This window comes from Pogoniulus pusillus, chromosome 3, assembly GCF_015220805.1.
Source record: "Pogoniulus pusillus isolate bPogPus1 chromosome 3, bPogPus1.pri, whole genome shotgun sequence".
Taxonomy (NCBI): Eukaryota; Metazoa; Chordata; class Aves; order Piciformes; family Lybiidae; genus Pogoniulus; species Pogoniulus pusillus.
Window position 1 is genome coordinate 17,349,016 of NC_087266.1, and position 19,243 is coordinate 17,368,258.

Genomic DNA, 19,243 nt, shown 5'->3' on the forward strand with positions numbered 1-19,243 from the left:
AGCTCCGCATCCTTTTAAGCTTCCATTCATGCAGATCAGTAGTCTCAAGCCAGAGGTGACTCTGTTATTTTGGGAAGAAAATAAAATCACTTGCAAAATCAAGGAGTCGATACCATCGCCTGACTTAGACAGGCAGAAGAGAATGTCAAGGCTAATAGTGACATTGGTAGCTGCACTTTCATTTCAGACACCACCCTCCACAGTTGTCAGTGTGGCACCAGTGAAGAGCCTCTGTAAGTATCTCACACACGCAAGTTTGCAAGCCATGCTGCTAGCTGAAAGTGTCTCGTTACCCAGATGTGCTGGCCCAAAACCAAATGTCTTCATTTATTTTAAGAAAATGTGTGTATGGTATAATTGCTCCTCTTAAACAGCCTACTGCTACAAAATATTTCTGGTTTATGTCAGTAGCAGTGGCTAATGAGACCTAACATACAATTACACTAAAGACTGAGTGATGCCAACACTCATTAGTCAATCAAATTCTCCTTTCAAAATCTCATTTTGAACACAATTACTGTATTTCATTGATTAAATGCACAGAAAAATTAACCTATGGTTCACCCTTTTATAAATGGCTTTAGGTGTTAATTATTTTAAGTCTAAAAAGGTTTCACATCATGCAAAAGGACTAGTTAGAATCCATTTTGGATTGGAAGTATCTATTGAACCAAGGCTTTCCGAAAAACACTTTTGCTTTCTTTGCTCTTGGGGTGGAGGAGGTGTCACATTTTTAATAAAACACAGAATTTATTTGAGGAAAACACAGCAACAGGTTAGATACAACCACTAAAAAATATGCAGAAATTCAATACAGTATTAGGAGAAAACAGAGCAACAAAAATATGGCACCATCAACCACAAGTGCTGGATGGCACTGGCAGACAGCTTTCGCTTCCAGTGTCAAAGCTTACTCTAAACCTTTTTGACTATCAGTTTGAATTCTCAGAAGTTTTATCTGCACTAGCCATGAAACTTGCACTGAAGTCAGTAAGATTTTACATGGCTTAGTTACTGATGCAATTTCTCCAGTACTTTTTAACTGCAAAAAACAATTTCTAAAAAATTACATTCAAGAAGTAATGCCACTTTGCCTTTATATATATATCATAGAATGATAGAATCAAGCAGGTTGGAAGAGACCTCCAAGATCATCCAGTCCAACCTAGCACCCAGCCCTAGCCAGTCAACTAGACCATGGCACTAAGTGCCTCATCCAGGCTTCTTTTGAACACCTCCAGGGACGGTGACTCCACCACCTCCTTGGATGGCCCATTCCAATGGCAAATCTTTGCCAAGAACTTCCTCCTAACATCCAGCCTATACTTCCCCCGGCACAACTTGAGGCTGCGTCCCTTGTTCTATTGCTGGTTGCCTGGGAGAAGAGGCCAACCCCTACCTGGCTGCAATGGCCCTTCAGGTAGTTGTACACAGCAATGAGGTCACCCCTGAGCCTCCTCTTCTCCAGGCTAAACAACCCCAGCTCCCTCAGCCTCTCCTCATAGGGTTTGTGTTCAGGAAATACCTACATTTATTTATATTTTGTATATATAATATATATTATATCTATGTTTTATATATATATTTCATATATATATAGTAAAAAATAGGTGCATATACCTATTCTTTCTAAAACATACACACTAATGATACTAAAGTTGTTCTGCTAAAGTATGTCCACTTCATTATTCCCTCTTCCAGTTAGAGCTTGTCAATTCAATTTATGAAAAACACAAACTTTTGCTGAAGAAAGAATGGCTGAGCCATCCTGCAGACATGATTCAAGTGTAATAGACCACCAGGAATTACAAATTATAATAAACTGAAAACATCTGAGAGTAAACAGGCCAAGAGCCATCTGTTGCTGTATCTCATCACCATCTGAAGTTTGAAATGGAATCACAGATTTTTATTGTGCATTTAGCAAGGATCACTAATCCCCAGCATTCTAGGTTTCAGATAAGTGTCTCAGCTCCTCCTTTTCTAAGAAGCAGTTTAAAGTATTTTTTTAAATGATTCTTTATGTATCCCAAGTCTAGAAGCATTACTACAACTGTATTTAAGTTCTGCCTCAGGTATGTCACAACAAAATGCCACTCAACCATGTGTTATTAAAACATATTACAGGTAAATTGTGACAAGCACCTATTTTTATTGCAGAAAAATACATGTTTATAGTCTCTGTTTCCAAACCTAAAATTAAACATATTGGCACACGTGTAATTTTGAATGTCAGTTTTCAGGGTGATTTGGGGTAGATGTTTTTTATTGTTAGTTTTGAAAGGGTTTTTTAAGAAAATAAACAACACATCAGAAGTACTGATTATCTTTCTTCATTTCACTTCCTACTCCAAAGTATTAATAAATAAATATTTTAATGTATACAAACACTTATGTACATACACACACACAAACACACCATTTTATTTTTACTAAACTGGTTCTTTCCTTAAGACATCGCTGTAATTTTTTTTGTTACTCTTGAAAAGGCTAATCTTGAAAACATGAAAAATAGAAGATTGTCATTTTCCCCTACTATCATTATTGGAACCAACAGAATGTTATTTCAGCTTTTTTCCACAACTGATTTCTCTCAGCCACTCCTGATGTCATATGGTTTACTTGTCCCAAGATAATAACTGTGCTGCAAATAGTTTCTCTAGATCCAGCAGTTTCCATCCTGTCTTTCTTAATGCAGAACTAGGCACAATGGCATGGATGGATGGTACTTTATCATAAATACAATCTGAGGTATAAGTCAAGTGGCTGTATTCAGTTTCCTTTCTGAAAAAATGGTGTGATAATTCTTCAAAAAGAAGGCAGAAATAAATTCACTTACAGAATTCTCTCTCCGTCTGGACTCTAATGCATCTCAGGGATACAAATTAAAGACCAGACCTTCAACATTTCAAACTGCAGTTTCTAAGAGGTTGCTTTGGGAACCAAATCATCCTTTAACTGAGGAAGCATAATTAAATTTAAAAAGGCAGAAGTATTCAAAATACGGGAAACTTAATAATAGGGAAATTTTCACCAGAGAAGACAAGCCCTACTTAAAATATAGAATTAGCTAAATGAACTTCTCCTTCCACTCTAAACTTTCCCCATTTGAAAAGCATAACCAAAAGAATGGAGAGTGTCACTTTTACAGACACAACAGGTAGCATAGAAAAAGTTTTCTCCTTTAAAGCAGCATCATGTCAGATGCCTACTACGAAGTGAAATAAAGTCTCTTCCAAAAATTGAAGAGTATTGCTCTACAGATGTCCAAAAGGCTCCAGAGAAGCATTTCATACCCTTAATTAGGAAAAGTTCTGAATGTTTTTGCTCTATTTTTAGAAATATATATCTCTTACAGAATATATGTGTATATTTACATACATTAAGTGTGTATATATATCTGTACCTATCCCAATCACTGCTTTATTCCTCATGCTTTATTTATTACATGGACCATAGTAGACTGAAGGCTGATGGACCTACACAGAAAATTCAGTTATGCAAATGAAGATATGCTATGCTGAAATAATTTGTGTTGTCCATACAATTTCACAAATGCAGGGCAGAAAAGCCTGTATTTACTTCTTTTTGAGAGCTTCACTCTCCTCTCTTAAATACTGTATGACAGTATATGCTCTACCATGTTATTTTACGTGAAGTATCACCTTTCATGTTTTGATCAATTTTGTATTGATTTTGTATTTTAAACACAATTTATCATTATTAAGAACTGTCTCTAGCAATTGCTCAGCAGAGACTACTTTGTTTCCTGCATACTGATTAAGTGCCACGGAACACAGCAGCAGGCTTACAGTTGAGAAGCATTATTTTTAAAGGCCAGACACTCAATTTGGAATCGAAAACAGTTTGTGAAAGATGCATTCCCTTACACTTATTTATCCACCATCATGAACCAAGTCTAGCTTTACTTAATCTGGTAGTATATTGATGTGATACAAAATTAAAGAAATAAACACAATTAAGTCAGTTTATAGCAACAAAAAAGAAAGCTGTTCTTCATTTAGTAGATTTGGCTATAAATCTTATGCTGGGAGCATAAAGAAGAAAGCATGAAAAAAAAAATGAAAAAAAACCTGAAAAAGCAAAGCATACAAATAAAGCACATAATAAATTATTTAGAATCATCATAAAGAACATTTTCTACATGCACACTAAAACATAAAAGCAGCTATACTGTATCAAACCAAAGCCCAAAATGCCTTCTCCAGCACTAGCCAAAACTGAATGCCTTTGAGTATTTGTGCCTCAGCAATTAAGAGCCAGACATCATTCATCTACAGTCCTCAAGGGGGTTATTTTTCATGAACTCGTCAAGTCTCTTCTTGAATCTACTTAAGCTCTCAGCATTCACAGCATCTTAGAACAGCCATTCTGTGAAGGATCACATTTTCTCCACTTGTTTTAAATCAGCCTTTTCACTTGGAACTTGATGATTGCTGTAGGTCCCTTCTGACTGAAATATTCTATATACTGCCTGTTGCTCATTTACATTTTAGTCTCCAATTTCTGTTCCACCAAAAAAATGCTCTGCAAATTATGTGCCAACAAGGAGTGCTAATGCTCCAGATATATTAAGTAAAAAAATAGAGAATAAAAGCATAAATTATATAAATTACAACTGGTACTGACAGTGTCATAGATAACAGCCTCAAGACTAATGCATTCAAGTAGAGAGTTGAGCAGCACTTTCAGGTAACTGCACCATGCTAAACCATTCACACACAGAAGTCATTTTTCCAAATGCTGAAATTTCTGAGAAGCTTTTGCAGCTTATAGCATACTAATGCATAGTGGTGTCCTCTCACAGTCCTGCTTACTGAAGAGCAGAAGGCTTGTATCTTTTTAACTATATATTCAGGCACTAAGCCAGAAAAATAGCACTACTTATTAGCTCTCCTACCCCAACTAACTAGGAAAAATATTTATGAGAACACATTAGATGAGAGGCTATTAAAAAACACTTATCCTCTATTTAGGCTTCATGCATGTGTAAGTATATATTTATTTATTTAAAGATGCAGATATTTCATTGAAAAAAACAACAAAATCTACCACACCAGCTACAGGAAAGAAGTACCCAAAAAATGCAAATGAGAAATTCAATATTTAAAATGATGTGGGGGAAATAAAATAATATGAATAAAATTAAACAACTTCAGTAAACCAATATCCCTAAACAAAATTCCCTAGTATATTTCATGAAGTACAAAAAAAAAAAAAAGAAAAAAATAACAGCTATACCTATGGCTTCAAGAGGAACATAGATAAAAACCAGCCTCTTCAATAAAGCGCACAGTTTTTACTGAAAAATTCACATCCTAATTCAAGCAAAATAATTCCATTTATCACAGTATCACCAAGGTTGGAAGAAACCTCATAGATCATCAAGTCCAACCCTTCACCACAGAGCTCAAGGCTAGACCATGGCACCAAGTGCCACGTCCAGTCCTGCCTTGAACAGCTCCAGGGATGGTGACTCCACCACCTCCCCGGGCAGCCCATTCCAGTATCCAATGACTCTCTCAGTGAAGAACTTTCTCCTCACCTCCAGCCTAAATTTCCCCTGATGTAGCTTGAGGCTGTGTCCTCTTGTTCAGGTGCTGGCCACCTGAGAGAAGAGAGCAACCTCCTCCTGGCCACAACTTCCCTTCAGGTAGTTGTAGGCAGCAATAAGGTCTCCCCTGAGCCTCCTCTTCTCCAGGCTAACCAATCCCAGCTCCCTCAGCCTCTCCTCATAGGGCTGTGCTCAAGGCCTCTCACCAGCCTCGTCGCCCTTCTCTGGACACGCTCAAGCATCTCAACGTCCCTTCTAAACTGGGGGGCCCAGAACTGGACGCAGTACTCAAGGTGTGGTCTAACCAGTGCAGAGTACAGGGGCAGAATGACCTCCCTGCTCCTGCTGACCACACCATTCCTGATGCAGGCCAAGATGCCACTGGCTCTCTTGGCCACCTGGGCACACTGATGGCTCATGTTCAGGCAGGTATCGATCAGCACCCCCAGATGCCTATCTGTCTGGCTGCTCTCCAGCCACTCTGACCCCAGCCTGTATCTCTGCATGGGGTTGTTGTGGCCAATGTGCAGCACCCTGCACTTGGAGCTATTGAACGCCATCCCCTTGGACTCTGCCCATCTGTGCAGGTGGTCAAGGTCCCGCTGCAGAGCCCTTCTACCCTCCAACTCAGCCACATCTGCCCCCAGCAGTTATTACAATGCCATAAATAACATAGGAGCAACTCAACTGAAAAAAAACTAATCTTTTCTGCACTCTGGACACACATAAGGGTAGAAGTTGAAAACAAATCAAATGTTAGGCAGAATGGAGGCTGGTAGTGCATTTAAAAAAAAAAAAAAAGCCAAAACACTTCAATACTGCTGAAAAAACATGTGTGGTTTTTTTTTCATACCAAGAGATTATAAGCATGCTTTAACCTGTACTGAATTTTAATCCAGAATATCTTCACACACATAAAATCTTTAACATTATGTCGTGGTGGGCCTCATGGGCCAGAAATAGGTTTAGACATTTACTGGCTTGCTTAGGCATGTTTTTCTCCTGTGGTGAACAAGGTACACATGCTTGGTTTGTGCCTGCCTTGTGCAAGACCTATGCTTTTCCCAAATTTGGGTAAAGCAAGCCCATGACTTCACCTAATATGGTCAAGCTTGGCTAACTGCCATTCTGATTGGTTATTCTGTGTCCAAAGGCCCTTTAGTCTTGGGCTGTACTGCTAAAAGGAGATACACAGGTAAACACAGTGTGCTCTGACATTGTATTCTCACTTGCTGCTTGCCTGCTGCTATTGCTTACTGCCTCAGTGCCTTCTGTTTGCCTGGAAACTCCACTGTCTCGAGTTTACCAGAGACAGGTTCTAAATGTCTCCATGAGACCAGCCTGCATAGCCAGTGTGACATTGTGCTGAGACTGCACATTGCAAGACATCCTGCCTGCACCTGAAAGTCTCCTGCCAAGATGGGAAGTCCTGGAGCTACACAAATTGTCCAGAGGACCACGTCAGAGATTGTTTGCCTCCATTTTCCCAGCCTGGGAAGCCTGGGAAGATTCAAAAGTCTCAGTGGCTGATAGCAGCAGAATTCTCTGAAAGTGTTTGAGTACTGTCTGAAGCTCTAGCTAGCCCCACAAGTCAGGAGATAATATTTTGTGAGTAAATAGTTAAAGCCTCTTCATGATTCACCACTGCCTTCTGCCATAAGCAGAAATGCTCCTTCCATAAGCAGAAAGGAGCTAGTGGGCAAGCAGTATATTGACAGCAAGTGGTATTTGGTTGCAAGAATCTTCTCTTCCAGTTCAGTTCATGAGTTCATGTTTATATTTTTGCTGTTTATTTCTAGATCCTATGTTATTATCTGTGTGAAGAAACTATTATTATTAAAATGAGTGGTCAGTGAGTGCTCTGAATAAAAATTAAGAAACAATAATAATATTGGAAAAAATATAATCTCACAATTAATTAACTACCCCTTCATTACACATTATTATTTGTGGGTGTTCACTTCATTTAACAGAAAACACACACTAATTACCAAGAACAATGAAGAAGGGGAAAAATAAAAAGAAAAAAGAAAAAGCAACTATGCTCTTTCTCAAGGTAATTTTTTGCTATACAATTAGGCAAGTGGGCTTATTCAGGACACAGCTATAAACTTCTCTTCTGCTTCAGTATCTTTCACTATTTTCTTGATATTCTAAGCTCATAAAGATGTATACATTCATGCTTTGTGATATTCCTCAGATGGAAATCCTTTACTTGCAACATCATAAACAGCAGATCTTAAAACTGTGAATGACTTGGATCAAAATAAGAACTAGTAACAAAATGATCTTATAAGGATCTGAAAGCCTGGTGAAATATATCAGCTAATAAATGCAAGGTTTTTAAACACTAAACACCAGTATTTGAAAACTGCACTTTAAAATCACATTTTTTAAGGTCACTTGGGGTACAGTTCTTGTGTAAATCAATTTACAAAAGGTAGATTTGCCTCTCTTCTCATTTACACACAAATAAATAAAAGCTGAATTTAGGCTACCACTTCACTGTCCTTCAGTCTCTTGATCAGTTTAAAGCAGAATAAACCATCACCATTGCCAAAAGAATTGATCTTGTCCTTTGTACAAAACCCAGCTCCCCAAACACATCTCTCTATACTAGCATGAGCCTTCATTCAGTCACACAGTGAACTGAATTGGGAAATTGATTCATGTTCAATTAATCAAGAAGAAAAGTAACTTCCTAAAGAGATGCATTCAGAATTGCCTTCACTGCTTCCAGACTTATCTCCCCAGTTCTCCCAACAGAAAAGTTAAAATAAGGCAAAGTCATGTTTTAGGACCTTTCAGCATGACACTGGCCATTCCAACTAGGGAAAGTCCAAACCAGTAGGAGCGCCAGCTAGTTCTGGCTTCCACAGAAGATTGTTTCTGCAAGACAGATGGACTCTAACAGGAAAATAAACATTCCAAGATTAAGAGGTCCATAAAACAAGCTCTTTCCCAGAATCATTTAAGAAGTTGATCCTTAGCTTCAGAGAAAGCCAACACTGAATACACAAGGGTAGACACTTTGCAATCAAGATTATTTCACAGAGGAAAGAGCCCTGGTTTTACACATCTTCAGTTATCAACAGAAGCCTGTATCAGTCACAACACTAAGGTGGTCACTGGGGGCTTAGACAAGCTGCCACAGGAATGAAAATGAAGGCAGACTAAGAGTACTGACTTTTTCCACCATGTTTAAGTGGAGTGCAGAACACAGTCTTCCTTTTGCTACTGATGTACTGAAGTGACTGATGTAGCCGGTCACTTTATCCACAATTACACTACTTAATCACACATCTCCAACCTATTTCATTCAGGTTTCTTACATACAAATTAAAAATGCTCCTAAGAGTTGCACTGCAATGAAGTTCACCTACACAGAGCTTCTGTAATCTAAAATTATTGAAAATTCAACATCTGAAACTTTTATATTTTTGTCACAATGTACTCAGCAAGAGGCCACATATTAACTTCTAATTCAGTGTGTCTGGAGAGACACAAGTCAATGTATGAGGTCTGAGATGAAGCCTCTTAGAAAAAAGTATGCGTAGCTTTGCAAACACAGCTGACTTTCAACTGAATTTTCAGTGTGGAATTGGGGTCAAATTAAAGAAGAACTTCATTTTTTGCCTAATTCTCCTCAACATCATGAGGACAGAACTCATAAATGAAGGCACTGACCCTGCTGCCTTGTAGCTGCATTAAGTTGATATGGAAGAAGATTGCAATCCATTTGCTGAAAACCACCCCTTAAAAAGAGCAAGATTTGAAGAGCCAGCCATTTCAGAGACATCACAGTTATCTAACAGTCAGCACAGTCAACAACACAACACGTTATCAGTTTTATTTTTAATTCATGGTAAATATCATTGCTGACAAAAACAGTAAAAAACCAAAATCCTATGGAAGTTGCAAAAGTAAAATCAAGAAAGTTTTGTTTACCATGAAATCCATTTTGAACAGTAACTCATCTAAATTCATTCTTTGTCATTTTCTTAAGTATGTTTCATGTCCTCTGTAATACAGTTGCTACCTGTCTGAACCATTGTGTAAGCACAAGGAAAAGAAGAGTATTTCCCCTTACCTCTTTGCCAGACTTTGTTGGAATCTGCCCTTGAGTCTCTCTCAATCTTCGAGCATTGTCAAGTTCCTCTTGAAGTTTTGAGGCTAATTCCTTCAAAGGAAGCAATTGGATTCCATTAGTTTAACCATTTAAAACTTTTAGAGACCTTTACATCAGAATTAACCATTCCATTTCTTCATGTTTTGTACTTTTTTTTTACTCTAACAACATAAAAGACTAAAGAAAGCATGTCAATGTAATTTACACAACTCTTCACTAGCAACAATAAAAACTGTTCAGAACAAAAGTAAAAAACAAAGGGTAAAAACAAATATTGCCATAAAGCCACCAGAAAAACTATGCTTAATTATTACTTAAGTTATTACAATAAACATTTTGTGTAGCTAAATAGACACTTGTTTATGTATAGAAAGACAAGGAAGACTGAAAACATCGAGTGTATAACCTTTCCATCATATACTGTACATCCTGTCATTTATTTATACATATATATACACACATATGTATGCAATGGGTCTAGGGAAATACCTCAGATATTTTTACTACATAGTTTCACACATCTCTATGCTACATGTCCACTTTTGGCACGTAAGACTTAAGGACATTAAAACATAGAAGAGGTGGAAAATGAAAATTGTTTACAGCTTTGCACAAATTGGTTTTGATAATCCTGCTCTCTCATCCATCTGTCTGTTAAATAAATACAAACATTTTACAATATCTTTCTTTGCTAGGGATTGCCAGATGGCAACCTATTAACCTATTAGAAATATAACCATTTCTACTCTGAATACTTTATCAGTTTCACTGATTGTACTCCAACAATCATCTCTGTATTTGCCATCCAAAATTAAGTCATCTGGCCAACACCGAGCAGCAAGTCAGCAACAACAGATTCAGAATTTGTTTGTCCCACAAGGTCAACCTTGAGCTTTGGCCACCAGGACATACTGTCATAACCACACGTTTTGGTGTGTGATGATCTTGTTTAAACAAGCTGCATTTCCAATCTGATCAGATAATGTCCGTGAAAAAATATTTAGAAAGCAGCAAGGCAAAGATTCGTTATTTTATTACTTATACTGTGGTTTTCTGTTCTTCAACTAGGCTAATTCAGAGTGCATATGTAGAAAAATGTCTACACAAAATCAACAGTCAAATTGTAGTGCTGGCTTCTGCTACATATTGGTGAAAACAAAATCAATTAAAGTAGTAATAGAAGAACCAATAATACCAATAAAACTAATAATAGGAGTAATAGAAGAATCACACTCTTCCCACAGAAACACCTGTGGGTTTTTTACTCAAATTACTTTTATTTGGTAACTGTCATATTAAGAAAAAAACACATTTGTGTCCAAACCTCTTTTTTTTTGGACAATGATACTGAATCTTAGCAATTGGGGAGAAAGATAAAAAAAATTTTACAAATTTTTGCTCCTCTCCATAAGAATTTTTGGAAAACAACAAGTATGCAGGTTGAGCATCAGTCATTTTGACCTGTAAGAAAATGTCTTAAAATACTAACTTAAGTGACTAGCACCAGTCCCTCACAAATCTATAGTCATATTCCTAAACATTCAGAAAACTACAGACTAAAACATAGAAGCATCTATTTAAATCATTAACATTCATTGTATCTTGGTGGAAAACATAACTGGTTGAGGTTACTTTTAATTCACTTTTGAAGCTAGTAAGATTTTGAATGGACAGGATTTCTAGAAAAAGTGTATTTGCTCAAATTTTGTAAAGCTATATACACCTGTGTCTAAAGTCTGTAAAGAAAGTACTTACAAAACGAACACTTTCTCCTAACAGAATTAAATTAGATGGTAACTTGACAAAGATCAACAAACACTGTGTCCTAACCCAGCAATACATGGATAAACCAAATGTCCTAAAACTTGCCACAAATCAAAGAATCAATGGCTCTCAAGTCACACTAATTTGGCACTTAGAATTGTAACATGTCTTATTTATTATTTCTTTTATTTTACAAATATTGGTACAAATCCTGTCATGAGAGGCAAGACAAACAGCTGCATTAAAAATTCATTTTGCTTTAAAAAAATAATACAATGCTTCACAGTGGTTAGAGGATTCATCTCCAAAAATGTAATTTTCATATGTGCTTCAAAACATTTCAGCAATACCTCCTAAAGAGCAGCTACTCAGCGTAAGCACTTGCAAAACATCCACTGGGAAGAAAATTAACTTTATCTTATCTGAAACCAGGACACATGACATTTTTTCAAAGACATTACCATATCTCCCATGAGTTCTGCCTTCACAATCCTTGCTCCCAGTCTGTTCATCTCCTCTTCATTAAGGACTCGAGGTGGCTCATCTTTTGATGTATAGCTGCAAAACACCAGCAACACTAAATCCACAGGAAACACAATATAGTAATCATCTGAATAATTAAGTATTATATGCCTACAGTATCAGTACATGTGCTACTGTTGTCAAAAAACTGGTAACAATATGTCATTAAAATGTCTTTGCAGAAGTTTCCAAGGACTCAAACCACAAAGCTGGAATAAAATTTTTATAAAGTATGTCTCCTTTTACTTTTGAGAACAATTAAAATGAAAAGCACTATCTATGAAGATTTTCTTTGCATGAAAAAAACAGACAAAGAGCCAGTAGTAGGTATGAGTAGACAAAAAGCAAGGAAAATAGGAGCAGAAAGAGTAATTTAAATCATTCTATAAATCTCCTTTCAGGCTTTGGCCATGTTCTTACTTCACAGCTAAAGCAAAATCACCCATTTCCCAGTTCTCTTGTATGCCAAATGGCCTTCCATCTCTTGAAAACTCTTTACATGCCCAGACTTACCTGTCCATAGTACATTCTCTGTTCTGAAGACATTAGGGCTGATATGGTGAAGTTTCCATGGAAAATTAACTGGTACAGTTTTTAAAACAGAATCATAGAATGGTTCATGTTGGCATGGACCTCAAAGATCATCCAGATCCAACCCTCCAACATAGGCAGGGACACCTCCCACTAGAACAGGTCACTCATTGTCTCATCCAACCTGGCCCTGAGCACCTCCAGGGAGGGAGCATCCACAACCACCCTGGGAAACCTGTTCCAGTATCTCACCACTCTCATTGTAAAGAAACCTTTCCTAACATCTAGTTTGAATCTCCCTCTCTGCCAGTTTAAATCCATTACTCCTTGTTCTGTCATTACAAGACCTTGTAAATAGTCCCTCCCTAGCCTCCCTGTAGGTCCCCTTCAGATACTGGAAGGCCACTATAAGATCATAGACTCTGACACTCATACTTGTTCCTGTCCATGGAAATCTTCAGTAAAAGGCAAAATATTTACAGAACCTGAAGCAAAGCTACAGCTAGTAATAAATAGCACTGTATGTTAATTTTAATATTAAAATGTCAGTGTATGAATTCTTAAGATAAGAAATAAAGTCTCTAAGAATGATGACAAATTTGGGGTTTTTTCCTCTAACTTTAGAAAAAGACTAAAATCAACTAACCCTAAAAGTAAAATATCTAACACTAAAGAATATGGGGGCTGTGCATAGGGAGCAGAGAGAACAAAAGAAGGAGGGAGAAATCATTCACTACTCAGTATGGTTAGAAATTTGCAGGATTTAACACAGAACTTTGAAGACGGCATCACCTTTAACTGTCAGATCTCCGCAGCCCTGAGGAAATTACCGGTTATTTTGGTCTGCTCTGGAGATGACCAATCTAAAGCCCCAAAACTCAGCAGTAACATTTACATGAAATTTGCCAGAAACAGAACTCTCTAAGATGAAGTTCTCACTTCACCTTAACCTGTATTTTTCAAAGTAAGGCAGACTATTTCAGGAGCAAGACATGCTTATTACTTCATACTATGTGCTTTTTTACAGCAGTGCCAGAGATTGAATCATCTGAACTTCTTGACACTAGATACATTTTTTTAATTTGCTTTTTTATCTTGCCTCAAATTAAACTCTGAACCAGCCACATTATTGTGATTTTCAGCAAATGCTAGCTGAATGGACTTATCCTCTGGGGAGATAACCTGGACATCCAATCAACACTTTTAATTACCCTGTGTCATAACTGTTCAAAGCACTTTGATTTATAGGCTGAAGAAACTTTCTGTGTTTTATAAGGGACGAAACTTTAAAGGTACATGGTCAGCATGAGAGATGAGGAACAGAAAGAGTAACATCTATTAATCCAGCCCTTCACATCAGTGCAGATTTATTTTCTGTGACCAACATCACTGCCACATGACAAGTATGTGTATTCCAAGACTTGAAATTTCAGGAAGAAAAAGAAAGCAGCAGCTCATAAATTACCCCCAATGGATAACTACCCCATGTATTCAAATCTGCAATGCTTCAAAAACCAAAAATTCCCACAAAATTCTACAACTCCCTAGTGAAGAAAACAGGAAGACAGGTCATATGCTATCTCAGACACACAGAAGCTTAAAAGAACTGGGAAATAAATTAGTCAATAAAAGCAGAGGCTATGCGGTTTTCCAGGCCTAAATAATCACCACGTTACTAATAAATCATCTCAGCAATTGTATTGGCTAAAAAATACAATTAAAATATCAAAGACGAGGTACAATTGCATTTAACAGCATTGAAACAGAAAACATCTGCAAAAGAAAGTTTTCAGGTAAATAGCTTCTATGCTTAGTTCTTTTCTGTGACGAAAAGAAAAGAACTATCTTTTCTATTATAATAATTGAATTCTTTGAGCTTGAATAAGCAAACCACTTCCGTACACAATTCAATTTGCCCAAATCTGCAGCTTTGTCCAGTTCCAGTTATCACTGCACTTAATACATGCAGTAATCAAAAGCTAAAAGATACAGCTTTCATACTTGCAATAAAAAGTGAACCACTCTTATTTAACAATGAAAACCAAAAATTGTAAAGGAGTAGTTGCTTCTTTATACAAAAAATGAGGCAGTGGTATCACTAACTTCTGCTCAATAATTACATATTCTACTGAGTCTGTCTGGGATGGAGTTTATGCTCTCCATATAACAGCCTGTGCAGTGCCACACTTTGGACATAACTGCTGACAGCACAGGTAACACACCAGAGTCGTGGCTGTTTTTCAACACTGCTTACAAAGTTTCAAGGCTTTCTCTGGTTCTCACTCTTCACCCCAAGCAAGCTGGCCACAATGGGCAAAAGGTTGGGAAGGACATGGCCAGAACAGCTGATCGAAATTAGCCAGAGGGCTATTCTATGCCACATAACATCACGCTCAGTAATAAAAACTGAGGAGCGCAGCCTTCCAAAGTAGTTGCTGCTCAGAGAGTGGTTTGGCGTCAGTCTGCTGATGAGAGGTGGCAAGTGACTGCCATTGTATCACTTATTTTAATCTCTTTGCTTATTAAAATGTCTTCATCAATACAGGAATTTCTTCCCCTTTTGCTTCTGGTTCCCTCTGCAAGAGGGAGAATGTGTGTGGTGGCTGGACATAGGCTTACTTGCTTGCTGAGATAAACACGCACAGCAACATCCAGCTCCACACCTTGCTCCATTCTCAAAAGCAAAATAAATAACAAACAAACAAACAAACACACAAAACAAATGAAAAAAAATACAGACATAACAGACGACTAAAAGACCAAACAATCAAACAGTCCAAACCAGCAGATCATGACAGTCAAAGTATAAAGTATACTGATGTCAGAACTCTTATTTGCCATTTGCTGTACCAACACAGCTGTGAAATCTTGCTTCTTCCTTCTGGAAATCATGGAGGAAACAAAACTGCAAATGCAGGCAGACTTACTCAAGGATTACTTGTCATTTACACAGACTATTTGTGCTAATCAGTTAAATTTGGGGGGGGGGGGGTTAAAGTGCATGGTGTTTAAAATGAAGAGTAAGACTCTATGCATAATCACACCTTTTGTGCATAAAAAAAGAAGTGTCTTGGTGGAGTTTTTCTAGATGTAGTTCTGAGTGTGTATTTTCTTTGTCTGAACTGCACATAGGTGCACTTTCCCAGCTCATTCAACACCCCACCTTACAGGAATACTTGTGTTTCCATATGGAAACCAATGTACTACTCAAAGGCAGGCATTAAACAACTGTGGATTGTGCATACCTTGTACCCAAGCAAAGTCATGAAAGTTTACAGAGCACATTTAAGTGGTTAAAAACCCCAGGCACTTCAGAGCAGTATCTCTTTGGGCAATATCTAGAAAAACAAAGAGGCTCACTAAATTCCAATGTCTAGTATGACTCATACATCACAGGCTTAATGTTACAAGATACTTTTTTCAGAGTAACTAAAACTCTGAGATATATTTCTCATTTTCCAGCAAAGCAACACCTAGAAAAATACTAAAATAAACAATAAAACAAGACATGACAAACACTTATGAGTGTGACTTCCCACAATGAATACAAACTATTCATGCCAGAATGGGAACTACTCCTGCAATGATGTGTATTCAAACTCACACTTTAAAAAATAATAACTGAATAAATAATAAATTATTCTAAGTGAACTTCATACAATCTGTCTTCCTGCTGTCAAAAGAAATGTAAGTTTCATTGGTTCCTCTTAAAGTAAAAATATCACAAGTAAAATCTGAAACAAAAATACCAACCTCTACAATGCAAAGAACTGCATAACCAAGGATCAGTACTGGGCCCAGTCCTGTTCAATATCTTTATTGATGATCTGGATGAGGGCATTGAGTCCAGCATCAGTAAGTTTGCAGATGACACCAAGCTAGGAGCAGGTGTGGAGCTGTTGGAAGGTAGGAGAGCCCTGCAGAGGGACCTGAACAGGCTGGATGGATGGGCAGAGGCCAATGGGATGAGATTTAACAAGGCCAAGTGCAGGGTTCTGCACTTTGGCCACAACAACCCTAAGCAGCGCTATAGGCTGGGGACTGAGTGGCTGGAGAGCAGCCAGGAGGAAAGGGACCTGGGGGTACTGATAGATAGTAAGCTGAAGATGAGCCAGCAGTGTGCCCAGGTGGCCAAGAGAGCCATTGGCATCCTGGCCTGCATCAGGAACAGTGTGGCCAGCAGGACAAGGGAGGTTATTCTGCCCCTGTACTCAGCACTGGTCAGGCCACACCTTGAGTACTGTGTTCAGTTCTGGGTCCCTCAATTCAAGAAAGATGTTGAGGTGCTGGAACATGTCCAGAGAAGGGCAACAAAGCTGGTGAGGGGCCTGGAGCACAAATCCTATGAGGAGAGGTTGAGGGAGCTGGGCCTGTTTAGCCTGGAGAAGAGGAGGCTCAGGGGTGATCTTATTACTGTCTACAACTACCTGAAGGGGCATTGTAGCCAGGTGGGGGGTGGCCTCTTCTCCCAGGCAACCAGCAATAGAACAAGGGGACACAGTCTCAAGTTGTGCCAGGGTAGGTATAGGCTGGATATTAGGAAGAAGTTCTTCACAGAGAGAGTGATTTCCCATTGGAATGGGCTGCCCAGGGAGGTGGTGGAGGCACCATCCCTGGGGGTCTTCAAGAAAAGCCTGGATGAGGCACTTAGTGACATGGTCTAGTTGATTGGATAGGGCAGGATGAGAGGTTGGACTGGATGATCTTGGAGGTCTCTTCCAACCTGGTTGATTCTATGATTCTACCTGTTTCTAGCTAATCATGCAATACTCATTAAATGAACAATCTCTCTTTACAAATACACAAAGAAGTATCTCTAAATACTACCTGAAGTCCAGATGGGAGGCAGTGACAAGTGGTGTCCTTCAGGGGTCCATACTGGGACCTGTGCTGTTTAATGTTTTTATCAATGCTACAAACAGTAGGACCAAGTGCACCATCAGCAATTTGCAGATGACACCAAGCTGAGTGGTGTTGTCCATACACCAGAGGGATGAGATGTCATCCAGAGAGACCTGGACAAGCTGGAGAGGTGGGCCCAGGTGAGCCTCGTAAGGTTCAACAAGAGCAAGTGCAGGGTTCTGCACCTGGACCAGAACTGCCCTGGTGATCAATACAGATTGAGAGATGAAGTGATAGAAAGAAGCCCTGTGGAAAAGGACTTGGGAGTGCTGATGGATGAGAAGTTGGACAATTGTGTGATTACAGTCCAGAAGGCAAATCACATCCTGGGCTGCATTTATAAGATGCACTGACAGCAGATCCAGACTTCACTTGGAGTACTGCATCCAGCTCTGGAGCCCTCAGGCCACGAACCTGATGGAGAGGGTCAAGGAAGGCCATGAAAATGATTAGGGCGTTAGAGCAACTCTGCTACGAGGACAGGCTGAGGAATCTGGGGTTGTTCAGCCTAGAGAAGGCTCCAGGGAGACCTAAAAGCAGTCTTCCAGTACCTGAATGAGGCCTACAAGAAGGATGATGAGAGACTATTTACAAAGGCCTGTAGTCATAGGACAAGTGGCAACAGCTTCAAACTATAGAGGAGCAGATTTAGACTGGATGTTAGGAACAGGTTCTTTACTACGAGGGTGGTGGAAGACTGGAATAGGTTGCCCAAAGAGGTGGCTGGGGCTCCATCTCTGGAGATATTCAAGGTGAGGCTCAATGGGGCTCTGGGCAGTTTGGTCTAGTTGAGGATGTCCCTACTGACTGCAGAGAGGGCTGGACTAGATGACCGTTCTAGGAATCTGTGATGGAATTGTTTTAAATAAAATAAATACACTCAAGGTATAGTTTCAAGAATCTAACAATTAAACATTAAATTCATAATCCTGCTATAAGAAGTTTTTCTGCAAATAACTGACACAAGCATTTAAGAAAGAAGGAATTACACCTTCATGAGATTCATCAAGTATCGCTTCCAATTAAAATCATCCTTCTTACATCTGATCACCAAGAGCATTTACTTGTCCAGTTTCCTCAAGCAATTAAATCACCATCTTGACTGTCCTAGCTTGAAGCAGGGTAGAATATTTTGGTGAGAAAAACTAGATTACAGGCTGTGAAAGGAAAACAATGGTGACGTCTACTTCGCTCACAGTCTTGCCGAGAAGTATGGGAACAAGAAATAAAAACATCTGATAACTCACACTCGGCATCACTCTCGCTGGGGCTGCTGGCTGAACTGCATCTCTCTAATTTCACCCTCCATTTTGGGCTAACCCACTTTGCTTCTTAACCTCTTGGCCGAACCTCTATTCTTCCTTGGGACTGGGGTAAGGTTGAGAGGAGTAGGGGGAAGGTGAAGGGGTGGTTGAGAGCTCCTCCTGGGGACTCAGGTTTCTGGGAGGGGAGTTGTGTTTCTGTATTACCTTTTACCTTGTATATTTCTGTCTATAATTGTATATACTGTAAATATCTGCTTGTATATTGTGCTAGCTGTAAATATAAGCTTCATTCATATTTCCAGAGCCAGCTGAGTCTAGTCTGGGTGATTTCTAAAGTGGGGGGGGGGGGGATACTTCTGCACATGCCTACCTATTATGGGAAGATCTGAAGGAAAGCGTTCACAGTAATAAGCACACTACTCACTCGAAGAATCAGCAAGCTGGTAATACAGGTGGCCTTGAACAGAGCAAAAGCTCACTTGTCTACAACTTTTCTGACCACCACTCCTTATCACACTACACGTTTGTGTTACCCTTCCCTCTCCTATTCAGTTT

General features: G+C 38.8%; 1 protein-coding gene across 1 annotated transcript in view; it reads right to left on the bottom strand.

The window, feature by feature from the left end:
• Nucleotides 1-19,243, bottom strand: part of CWF19L2 (CWF19 like cell cycle control factor 2) — a 74,238-nt gene that overhangs the window by 35,635 nt on the left and 19,360 nt on the right. Inside the window, exons 9-10 of the mRNA XM_064170958.1 lie at nt 11,930-12,026; nt 9,666-9,755 (exon numbers count right to left, since the gene is read on the bottom strand). Of these exons, the coding sequence (XP_064027028.1) occupies nt 9,666-9,755; nt 11,930-12,026 (187 nt within the window). The remainder of the gene's footprint in view (nt 1-9,665; nt 9,756-11,929; nt 12,027-19,243) is intronic.